General features: G+C 26.8%; 1 protein-coding gene across 1 annotated transcript; it reads right to left on the reverse strand.

The window, feature by feature from the left end:
- Positions 1-7,657: 7,657 nt before the first annotated feature.
- Positions 7,658-8,778, reverse strand: LOC106760405 (probable 2-oxoglutarate-dependent dioxygenase AOP1.2). The gene is made up of 3 exons (XM_014643840.2): positions 8,394-8,778; positions 7,979-8,300; positions 7,658-7,904 (listed from the first exon to the last, which is right to left on the reverse strand). The coding sequence occupies exons 1-3, from the start codon at positions 8,756-8,758 to the stop codon at positions 7,659-7,661; spliced, it is 933 nt and encodes a 310-aa protein (XP_014499326.1). The 5' UTR covers positions 8,759-8,778; the 3' UTR covers position 7,658.
- Positions 8,779-12,894: the final 4,116 nt, after the last annotated feature.

The following is a 12,894-nucleotide window of genomic DNA, read 5'->3' on the forward strand; positions in this document are numbered from 1 at the left end:
ATATATATATATATATATATATATATATATATATATATATATATATATATATATATATACCATGAATACTAATTTGCAAGCATATCATCAAAGACATATTTTAATCATTTTTAATTTGGATGAAAAACACTTCGTACATGTTACACCTAGGTTGAATTCAATATACATATAAATTGTGATTTTTCTAAAACGTGACAATATATTAAAAAAGTCAATGCTACCAAAATTTACAATTAAAAATGAAAGTAATGACGAAATTGAAATTTAACCCACTTATTTTTACCTACATGTGCATCACGACTAACTAAAAATAGGCAGAAAATAGATTCTAAATCTTATTATATATTTTTAACAAAGACAATATATGAATATTTTACGAAAAAAATAATAATTTTTTGATAGTTTTTTCTTAAATAAAAAAGTATGTTTATATTGAAGTTATAATATATATGAATTTAAAAAAAAAATCGTAATTAAATTTTGAAGATAGGAATTAGAGAATAGGTGAATCCATCCTAATATTTATTCATTTTCCTTTAAGTATTCAATCATTTTATTTTTGTTATATATTATTTACTTTTTAATTATATTAAAATGTGTGTGTATATATATATATATATATATATATATATATATATATATATATATATATATTATAGTGGGTTCGAAAAGGGGTGGAGATGTGAATGCAAAGCAAACATAATTAATTAGTTAATTTTGGGTTGCCATGTGAGTTGATTTCACTAATTCAATACATTTTGCAATTATTATCAAATTAACATTAATGCACAAGTATTACCATTAAGATTTAATTAGATTAGTTTCAAGTTTCTTATAAATTTAAATTTTTAATTAATTTTTTACTACATTTTGGTCTAGTAATTATTCAAAAAGTTTATATTTATTAATTGAGTTTTAGAATTTAATATTTTCTTAAATTAAGTAACGTGATTCTTATCCTATCCATTTTTTTAGTTTTTTTATTTTCATGTATTAAGAAATGTGATGTTTAGTAATTAATATAAAAATATTAAATAAAAAAACCATTTATCTTAATATCATATTACAAAGTCTCACATGTTAACACATGGATAGAATTAAACATAAAATCTCACATGTTAACACATGGAGAGAATTAAACATGATAATATAATAAACATGTCAACTAATTAAAAAAAGAATTAAATTATTTACTTAAAATATATAAAAATATTAAATAGCCGGGAGGTCTCTGCATTTTCTTACAAAATTCACAAAACTATAACAATGAGACTTTAAACTAATTTAAATCAAATCTAGTCAAATCAAATATATAAAAGAGTTTATAAACCACTTCCAACTCATAAGTTTGATTTTCCCAGATTCTCCACACACTAAAATATACTTTTCTCTATATAAATTTTTATCAAAACAATAATTGATCCTTATAATACTGAAGCTTTTTGCGTATATATAAGTTATGCCTAAGTCACCTCTTAATATTAATAATCAAATTTAATGAGCCTGAATGAATGGAAATAAATTGCTCCATAGGTTAAAACCATTTAGTGTCTCTATTTTTGTAAGGTTTTTTCATTTTGGTCCCCTTCTTATTAAATTTTTCAATTGGGTCCTTAAAAGTGTCAATTTCATTGAAATTAACCCTTGTCGTTAAAATTCAGTAACAGTGTTAAATTTGTGCACATGTAGATGGAAGACGTGTCAACCATTAAAAATAATTGGAAACGTGTCAGAGAACTGAGTGATACGTGGCGTGATTAATTGATAAATTAAAATTAAAAAAGGGATTAGAGTTTAGTTAATTAAAAAAGGAAATTAGAGTTGAGTGAAATAAAAAAGGAAAATTAGGATTCTATTAAATCGAAAAGCAATTGGGATTGAATTTCATTAAAACTGTGAGAAGAATCTGAGAGTTCTATCATTGAAAGTTCATTGCCAATTACATTACCCAAACCCCACATTTTCCCCAGATAACAACGTAAACAAAAACAATCCAATATAAAATTCATAGCTAAATAAAGTATTGTTTCAGCATATTCAAGACAAAGGCAGGAAGAGCCCTGTGCGTGCAGGTATCAAAGAGGAAACTGTTGGGAAAATTCTTTGGCAGTACAGAGGGTTTGGCCGGAAAAAGGAAAGGGTGAAAATAAAGGAAAATCCTAAGTTAGAAAGGGAGAGCGTTTCCTGGGCACACACAAAGAAAGTTTGCAGAGACCTCATTGCCGGAGCATAAACACACCACTCTCGATTTCATCTCACCAAAAAAAAACACCGACCATCGTCCATTCCCTGTCGCTGCAACTCCCATTCACCTTCAACAGAAAAAGAGAGCTCGCCAAAAAAGAGGAGGAAGCGAGACAGGGCAAGTGAAACTCCACAAATTATCCATCATAGGAACTTAGTCGAGCTTTTGGACCTCAGAACCGATTCGCTCCACACCCCAAAAGTAAGGATGAACCAGCACAATCCCTTGGAGGTTGATACCCGGAAGGCCGTGGATTCCGACCCGTAGAGCCATGTGGTGTGCGATGTTTGCTCCCGCACTGTCCCCACCGAAGAACACATTCCCAAAATCACCGTGGCGATTGAGGCACTCCACAGGGTCGTTTTCGTTAAAATGGGAGGCCACCCATTGGAGCGAAGACCAGGAATCTTGGTGAGCGATGGGAACGGGATGTTCAGAGGCACCCCTTTTTTATTTCACTCAACCCTAATTCCCTTTTTTTAATTAAATTAACCCTAATCCCCTTTTTTATTTTCAATTTATCAATTAATCACAATCACGTATCACTCAGTTCTCTGACACGTTTCATGATATTTTTAATGGTTGATACGTCCTCCATCCACATGTGCACAGATTTAACACTGTTACTGAATTTTAACGACAGGTGTTAATTTCAATAAAATTGACACTTTTAAAGACTCAATTAGAAAGTTTAATAATAAGGGGACTAAAATGTGAAGACCTTACGAAAATAAGAACGTCTAAGTAGTTTTAACTTAATATTTATTGCTCAATTTTGATAATAAATAATTATGTTGGATTCTTTGGTTACACATTAAAATAAGTTTCACAAACAGTAAAAAGTAAAAGTAATATTGATTTCTGGCAAGTCAGCAAGTAATTTATGATTACCCTAATCGTTTTCTGCTTTTTCCAGTCCAATTGTAACAGTTATTTCATGCAAGCATCTACTAGTTTCAGAACTGTGGTTTAAAAACGGAGTTTTAGAACCATAATAATTTCTGGTTTAAAACAGTTATTATTTTTTACAATCATCTATCTAGAGTAAAAAAATAAAAAAATAAGTCATCATTATATAGTTTTTTATTAATGTTTACACTTATTTATGTAATTAAATTATTGCGAATTATTTTAAATTTAATCAAATGTATAAAAAATCTGTACGTTTTTAATTACTATTTCTCATAAAATATCTAATAAAATATTTAAATTAAAAACCCAAAATATTTATATATTTTATTTATTAATTTATATTACTATAAATACGTAAAGAATCCAGAGATAGTAAATGATAGAACAAGCTTAAAAGAAACAAACATAAAATAGTAAGAAAAAAAAAAAAAAACTATTTCCTTTTTCACATGGTTCTTTTTCTCACATAAATATGTTTCCAATGTCCTCCTATTCAGCACATCTGTCCTTACTTCCATATGTTCTAATTTAGCTTCCTTCAATTGTTTTGGAGCTCATCAACTGAAATAGAAATGGACTTGAGCTCAAGAACTTCGTCAAAACCTATCATTAAATCACTTTCTTGGTATTTTTTTCATCTACGATGAAGAATACTGATAATTTAAATTTTTCATATTGTTGTCACAAGTTAGATTTAAATCACTACAAAAATTCTTAGAAATACCGGTAGAATTTTATCAATGAAAATAAATCTATTAGTAAATTTAAATTATTGATGAATTTTATCAATAAATTTAAAATTTTACTTATTAGCGACTTTATTATTTATAGAAAAATTCATTGATAATACACATTTCATCTATAACAATTTTTTTTATTTGTAAAATCTATTAATAAATAAAATATGTATTATTGGAAAAAAAATAATTGATTAGTTCTTACAGTTCTTAAAATTTTAGTTGGTCACAATCAAGGAAGTAAATGTTTTGTGTGACTGAAATACGATTTAGAAATTTCCTATTCTATGGTTAGTATAATTTGAATCTTCATATAGTTTTAGAAATTTACTTCTTGTTTATTATGTTTAGGTGCACCGAACTTACACCTTAGTTTAGTTTATTAATGACTAATAAAATTATGAGAATTATAACATTAATATTAATGTATTCATTCATTTAATACATTGTTGGACTCCAAGAACCAAGTACATTTGGCACGAACGTTGTTTAAATATAATTATTTATCACGAATTAATTTTGCTTCCAAAAATAATTATTGTAGAAATTATAAAACAAAAATATGTTTATCCAACTTACCTAATGTTAGCATCTATATTTTTTTACAAAAGAAAACACACACAAATAAATAAATATATAATATAATATAATATAAAAAACTATAAAAAAATAATTTTTCATGACCATTGAAATTCTATTTAGAAAGAAATATTTTATAATGGTTATTATTTAGCCGTCATAAAAATAGAAAAAAAAAACATAAATATGATAAATTTTAATATTTTTATGATGAATCTTTTAGAACTATATTTTTATGATGCTTTTGTTATAAAAAGTTTAGATTTTTTATGTTTACGTATTTATATTATTTGTAAAATCGTTATAAAAAATTTATTTTAACTGTCAGAAAAGAAAATTTACTGCATATTTATATGAGATTGATTTATACATATAATATTTTGTGTGAACTCATTGAACTTTAAAAAAAAAATATCTCTTTTCTTTACTAGTATATAGGTATTTCGTATGTATATTCTTTTCAAATACTATGCGAAGTCATATTATTATAATATACAGTATAAAAATAATTAATTTTATTAGGGGTCTTTTACCTGTGGTTATAAAATCCCGAATAGTTTTCGGCGGTTTTATTAACCTTCGTTAAGATTAAATATATTTATTTTTTCAATTATTTTTGGGCGGACTTCACAATAATTTAATTTCCCGCACTTCTTTCCTCTTTTCTTATTTTCCAAAAGAATAATTATATTTTAACAATTCTTTTTTAACAATTTTTTAATAATAAGATAGTGTTATCATTTTATTAGTCTGTTTGAATTTATTTTAAAAATATATTTGAAACAGACCATTCACAAACTGTCACGTATGTGTTGTCAAAAAAAAGTTGTTAAAAAGACTTTTTCCTAAAATGAATGTTATATTGGTTTTCTCATAAAAAGCACTTCAAATATGGGTGAAAAACATTTTTAAGAGTGACTTTTAGTTTATAATAAGTGATTAAGAAGTTTTGTAGGTATAGAGAGACTATAATGTTAATGAAAGGATTTTGGAATAATTAATTGTATATTGGTTCTAGTTATTCTTTCTATTTTAAATAAATAAATTATTTTATTTTACTATGCTTGTATATCTGAAGGTCACAGAGATGAAGGCTGAGTATTTTTTTCCAAAGGAAGATGTGATTTTGCAAAATGAAGCACCAACAGAATTTTATATATTTGTTACAGGAGCTGCTGTAAGATATTGTATTAATTTTTTTTTTACTTTGTTATATTATAATTTATTTTATATTCCACATGCAAACACACAAGCTTTTTTGAGTGACATTTATAATAATTTTCTTTAAAAAACTTTTCTACATATATAATTTGACAAATAAGATTTAACGTTGTTTAAGATTTCCAAACTTTGTATGATATAAGTAAAAAAAAAAAAACAAAATAGAAAAGTATTATTACAATCATATTTGGATTGGAATCTACTGTTATTACAATCAACAGATTGTCCAGTGATGGAGTGTATTGATGAATTTATTCTTCCTTTGGCCCCTACTAAACTTGGTACTTAAGGAAAAAAAACTTATTCATCTCAGTTCATAATGTTTGTAATGAGTGTTATCTTTTAACATTGAACTACATGCTTATTCTGATTTATACTACGGCAAGTAATTTTTTACAGAATTGCAAGCTTATTCTATTTATATTGCAGCAAGTAGTTTTTAGGTTCAAATGCAATGCGCTTGTCTCTTTTTTTATAAATTGGAACATTGGATTCTCATTTTTTTATAAATTTGGATTAATATTGAAAGAGTTATGACAAGTTTTCTAAGTTGGTTATGTAGTTTCTATTATATCATATTTTAACATTTTTCATATTTTATATTGTAAGTATATGAAAAAGAAATGATGAAACAATGAAGAAGTATCATATGATATGATGAAGACAATGAAGAAGTGATGATTATTATTGTTTATTTTAATTTTTAGAAAACATTAATTGTATTTCTAATGTTTACAATTTATATAATAATATTTTGGTTTATATTTAATGTTTACATTTAATTTTGGTTTTATATTATTTAATTTTGGTTTATTTATGATAATTAGATAATTTTAATAAAAAATAAATTATTTACGTTTCAAGCGGTTTTGGAAACCTCAACCAAGTAAACTCATCTGCAAAATTCCATTATTACTGGCGGTTTTGACAAAACTTCTGTTAATATGTCAGTAATTATTTAGCGATGTAACTTTTTCCAGAAGTTTTTCTAATTCTTATTAGAATGTGAGTTTAAGCCTAACTCAATCCCACAAAATCAGCTTGTAAGGTGTGCACTTCACTTATATATTATAAATTTGTCTTATCTCTAGTCGATGTGGGACTTCCAACAATTCTGAATAACATATTTTCCAACGAGTTAAAATCGTCAGAAATGAAAAAAAATAACCTTCGAAAAAATTGTATATTTTTGTAGATATTAAGTATATTTGTAGATTATAGTTATCCAAAGTGTTATAATTAATTTATATCCTAACTTAAAATAAATTATTTAAATATTAACTTAGCAAACAAGAATTTTTTTTCTAAAGTATAGTTCTACAACGTATTTTAGTTATGTTAAAAAAATTTATAAATAAATTCAAAATATGCTAGACTTCAATAATAAGAATAGTTTATCCTGGAATTTCTACCGTACTAAACAAATTGATGTTATATATACGATGAGAGATATATTATATTTGGGAAAGGGAGAAGAAAAAGCCTCCTTTGAATAATATTGGTACATGTTCATTGGTAGAAACAAAAGAGACAGATATAAAAATTTATATAACATACAAAGCAAATCTTATTTAAAAGGAGTGGAATGATGAGCCATCCCTTCAATATTTTCACTTCATTTATAACATATGAATTACTTCTTGATATAAATTTAAATTTTAAAATTTTATTAATAATTTTGTTTAAATTTTATTTTATTAGTTTTAGGTCTAGTAATATTTATTTTAATTTGATAGAGATAAAATAGGATAGATATTATGATTTTTTGTTTATCTAGATAGGAATTTAATTTTATGATAGATTAAGTAAATTTTATTTTTAGAAAAATTAATATTTTATTTTTAGATTTTATTTTTATTTTTGTAATAATGTAAGTATAACGGTTATTTAAAGTCAATTAATAGGAAACTCAATTTTAGAAAAATATACCAAAGTGTGTTTAACATGAGATTCCATCATTAATTTCAAAAACCAGCAAACATCTCAAGGGCATTTTCCTTTATGTGATTTGAAGCAGAAAAATTGAAAAAATCTCCATAATGAAATGGACGATAGCGAAGAGGATGAATTTTATCATCTACCAATTCACAAGGCACCTCAATCTTCATTTCTTCATCTGGTGTCACAAATACTCCAAAACTGTATCTCTCTTTCTCTCCACTCATCATCACTCTATGGGTCGCTGCATGAAGCCTTCCGTTGCTCCATGCCTGTTCATTAACAACAATTTCAATTCATTATATTGTAAAAGTTAAAAAGCCAATGACTACAATTTTCTACATACCTTCAATACATCACCAACAATAACCATAAAGCAATTCTCAGGTATCACTATGTCAATCCATGTGCCTGTTTTGGATAGCACCTGCAAACCCTGAACTTCATTTTCGCACAAAATGGTTAAGCTGTTTTTATCAGTGTGACCATTGGACGTAGACTTGTTTTCAGCATCGGTAATGTACATGTTCAATCGTACGTCACTTGAACTCTTCATGTTTTCAACATCTGAAATGTGATGCTGGGAAAGACCATAACCCTCCACAATCATTTTCAATATCACCCAGCTTACTTCTGACATCTTTAAACTCATACCCTTCAATGCCACACTGCATTAAAAACACACGTTTAATGAAATTCAATCTATAATTTTAAAAAGACTAAATAAATAGAAGTGATGCACTGAATGTAAGAATGAATACCAAAAATGTGGGTTTCCTTGAGGCCACATGAGGTTGGCTAAGGTGTCCACAGATGTTGAGAGAAGAACATCATCGAGTCCAAAGCTTTCATAGTGAGTGTTCATGTAGTTATACAAGCTGAAACTCCTAAAAGGCTTTGGACTGATGTGTTGTTGCTTCGCTTCTTGAGGCAAATGAAACAATGCTTTCATATTCTTAAACAGCTCTTTGCGTGCACCTTTGGAATTGATCTCATCACACCTCAAGAGAAAGAAACCATCACTCTCACATGCTTCTTTCACTTTCATGCTCATCTCTTTCCACTCCTCACTTCCTTCCTCTACTATCATTCCACCATTCCAAAAATCAAAACATGAAATCGTCATATTCTCTCTGTATCTCTCTAGATGTGATTCCTTCTTCTACAACTTCCTTTTGTACAATTTTGCAAGTTCCTCTTAGAGCTATATATATACATATCTACATGATACTAATTTGCAAGCATATCATCAAAAACAAATATTTTAACCATTTTTTAATTTGGATGAAAAAACACTTCATACCCACAAATATGTTACACCTAGGTTCAATTCAATATTATGATTTTTCTAAAACGTGACAATATATTAAATCATGGAAAAAGTCAACGGTACCAAAATTTACAATTAAAAATGAAAGGAATGACGAAATTGAAATTTAACCCACTTATTTACACCTACATATGTGCATCACGACTAACTAAAAATAGGCAGAAAATACATTCTAGGTCTTATTATATATTTTTAACAAAAATAATATATGAATATTTTACGAAAACAAAATAATATTTTGATAGTTTTTTCTTAAATAAAAAAGCATGTTTATATTGAAGTTATAATATATATGAATTTAAAAAAAAATCTCAATTAAATTTTGATGATAGGAATTAGAGAATAGGTTAATCCATCCTAACATTTATTTATTTTCCTTTAAGTATTAAATCATTCTACTTTTTAATACATTATTTACTTTTTAATTATATTTATATATATATATATATATATATATATATATATATATATATTTCTCTCATACTCTCCTTTTTTAAGAAGATTTGTCCTTTTAATGTTTGATGAAGAACTCTTGTATCTTACACAAAGAGTGAACAAACAATGTGAAAAACGTTATGAGATCTAAATCTTGACTCAGAATGTAAGAAAAAAAATAGGTTTAATAGTCAATTTTGTTCTCAATTTCGTTGACAAATCTCAATTTAGTCCCTCATTTTAAAAGTGTTTGAAATGGGTCTTCACTTTCAAAATTTTGAGTCAAATTAGTCCCTTTTGTTAAACAGAAACAAATGGTTTTAAGGGTTTAATGATTTAGCATAAGAGATATTATTTTATAGATATATCTATAAAATAATATTTCTTCTGCCAAATCATCAAGCCCTTAACGTTGTTTGTTTATGTTTGACCAAAGGGACTAATTTGACTCAAAATTTTGAAAGTAAGGACCCATTTCAATCACTTTTAAAACAAGAGACTAAATTGAGATTTGTCAATGAAACTGAGGACAAAATTGGCTATTAAACCAAAAAAATACTAGACAAACTCGAAAGAATTTGAGGACAAATCCTCTCTAAGAAGGAGGGTATAACCAATATTGTTGCATTAATATTTTACATGTTCAATCTTATCTGGCTACAACTCTTCAGGTTTTCAACATCTCAAATGTAATGTTAGGGAAGGCCATAACCATCCACAATCATTTTCAAGACTAATAAGCTTATTTTTGTCATCTTTAAGCTTATACTCGTCAATACCTCATTGCAAGGAATGAAAATAATACATTAAACAATGTGATTATATGTGTGTGATCTATTAAAGAGTAATGGAACAACAACAAAGGCTAAAGTTATGATAATTTAACTTAATAGTGGGAAGGATTTGACATTAAATGAATAAATAATACCAAAAATTTGGGTTTTGTTGAGGCCTGATAACGATAATTCTTACCATTATCTGAGTTTCATTTCAGTGGCACCTTTAGCTTTTAACTTGCTTGAATCCTCACTTTTATCTTGTTTTTATGTATATCTATGTTTTGGGCTATATTATGTAAATAATACTCTAATCTCCTATTTTTGTATCTACTTTGGTGCTCATAAGATTCTTCCTCATATCAAAGAACCTTGGTGACCCAGAGATCCAAGAAGATCAATAGAAAGGGGAGAGTTTAAAGTTCAATCGTTGGGCTCATCATCCTCTCGTTGGACAAGCTAGCATTGAGCGCTTCTTCATCACCGTTGAGCACCACCTTTCCAAAGAGCTTCCACTAAGGTTGGCGCTAAGCGCCAGAGACCTACCACTGAGCAGTGGATTTGTTTGTGTCAAAATTGCCTATTTATTCAAGCTTTCTCGAAGCATTTATGGTCGGTAATTTGGAGGCGCGACTTCACTGCTTGGAGTTATGGAGGCTACGTAGGGCATGTGGAAACATCCTCTTCACCCTCCTTAGGTCTCCTCCTTTTTCTTTCATTTTCCATTATTGTAATCTTTAAGGCCCTTCATGAAAATTGAAAATCAAACCCATCTTATCAGGGGCATTTTCTAATTATTGAACTCTCTTGTACTTTGTAAATGATTTAATTATATAAATGTCTCTTCCATTAAATGTTAATTTCTTATTTCTACTCTTAATGCTTGTTTGAAATGGGGACGTGAATAGTTTAATAAATGATTTGTTAAGTTTTTGAAAGAATGTACTTGAAACATGAAATATATATATATATATATATATATATATATATATATATATATATAATGATTAATTCAAAATAATAATTTTAATAGTTTTTAATTTTTTTTAAAATTGGAGTTATAATGTAAATGAAATAAAAACTTTTCTCAATTAAATTATAAAGATAGGAACTAGAAGATAGGTGAATCCATCCTACAACCACCAAACATTAGTGATGGGCACAACATTCACAATGTACTTGGAGACTTTCCTAAAATATTTAAAAAAAAATAACTAAGAGAATGTAAAGTAATATTTATCCATTTTCTTTTAATTTGGTAATCATTTTTTTCTGGTTATATCCATATGTACTATTTACTTTTTAATTATCTTAAAAGTAACCTACTGTATATCAATTATATTTTAGCCTGTTAAGGAAGTGACACATAAAGACGAATGTTAATTAATATATTTTGAAGATACAAATAGACAGACAGGAGAAAACTCCAACATAAATAATCTAAATTTTGTCATCCTTAAATAAAATTTAGAATACAAAACAAAAATAACCAATTTTTCAAGATGATAAATTCAAAAATTAGGCAAGTTGTTAAATTACATTAAATTGTTAATTTATTTTGCATTGTTGTAAGTTGACTCCACTAATTCAACTCATTTTGGCATGTCAAAATCAACATTGATGTAAGTTGGTAATGCAAGTATTACCATTAATAAGAAAGAGATATTTTAGTTCAAAGTATATTTTTTTCTAAACTGTAAAGTAAACCTGCGCTGTATATATCCGTTGATGAAAATTTTTAATTTTGTTACACTTAATCATCCAATTACTGGTTATCTTATGTATAGAACAATTTCAAGGATAGATTTAATAATCAAATTAATAAAGTAAATATCCTAATTAAAAAATTCAAGATTTAATATTTGTATGTTTTCTAAATGTATTTTAATTTTTTTTAAGGTAGAACTTTTAATTCATACTTAAATTTTTAATTCATACTTTCAAATACAGTGGATCCGTCTGAACCACCTCCAAGATCAATCATTAATTATAATAAACTTATGTATTTTGTAAATATAGGTTAAATTGCCCCATTAGTAGTATTTATTGCTCAGTTTTTATAATGGTAAGTTTTTCAAACACCTATAAGATATAAAAAGTTAGATGTGCAAAGACTAAATTAACCATATTAAATATTTATATAAATACTTATGTTGGATATTTGGTAGTATATTAAAAAATAAAATATAAAAGTCATATCGATTGACCTCGCAATCAGAAAAAAAAATTGGCTAACCCTGTCAAAATAGGTTACAATAGGCTGGTTAACCGAATTTACCATGGATTCGGATAAAGATAGATTAAAAAAAACATATTTTTTATGTAGATTAATTTTCAACTCGACTTATTTAAATCTCGTTCATTCACGTTGAACCCGTGATGAATCTATTTTTGTTGTCTTATGTCATGATGTGTTAGTATTTTCAACATATAAATAAATTCAGTTGTTTATGTTTGCTAGTATAATTTGCAATATTTAGAATAGTTTATTTCTATTTTTTTTATTATAGCAGGACTTCTATTCTCTTAATTGATATGGATTTGGATGTGAAAAACTACTAATATTCCTTCGAGGTCAAGCTTATCCTCCAATGACCAAGCTTTGTCTCAGGTTAAGGTCGAGCTTGATGGCTTAATCTCTTCGTTTTTCTTTTCAATAATATGAGATTGATTCATCTCATTATTTTTCCTTAATGCACGAAAGTGAGATATAATAGGATG

The sequence above is a fragment of the Vigna radiata genome, chromosome 5, assembly GCF_000741045.1.
Source record: "Vigna radiata var. radiata cultivar VC1973A chromosome 5, Vradiata_ver6, whole genome shotgun sequence".
NCBI classification, from domain to species: Eukaryota; Viridiplantae; Streptophyta; class Magnoliopsida; order Fabales; family Fabaceae; genus Vigna; species Vigna radiata.

Coding starts and splice junctions, on each gene's coding strand:
- LOC106760405 (XM_014643840.2), bottom strand. CDS start 8,758: ATGACGATTTCATGTTTTGATTTTTGGAATGGTGGAATGATAGTAGAG. Junction 8,301..8,393: donor CAAGGAAACCCACATTTTTG/GTATTCATTCTT, acceptor TTTTTAATGCAG/TGTGGCATTGAAGGGTATGA. Junction 7,905..7,978: donor TTGTTGGTGATGTATTGAAG/GTATGTAGAAAA, acceptor GTTAATGAACAG/GCATGGAGCAACGGAAGGCT.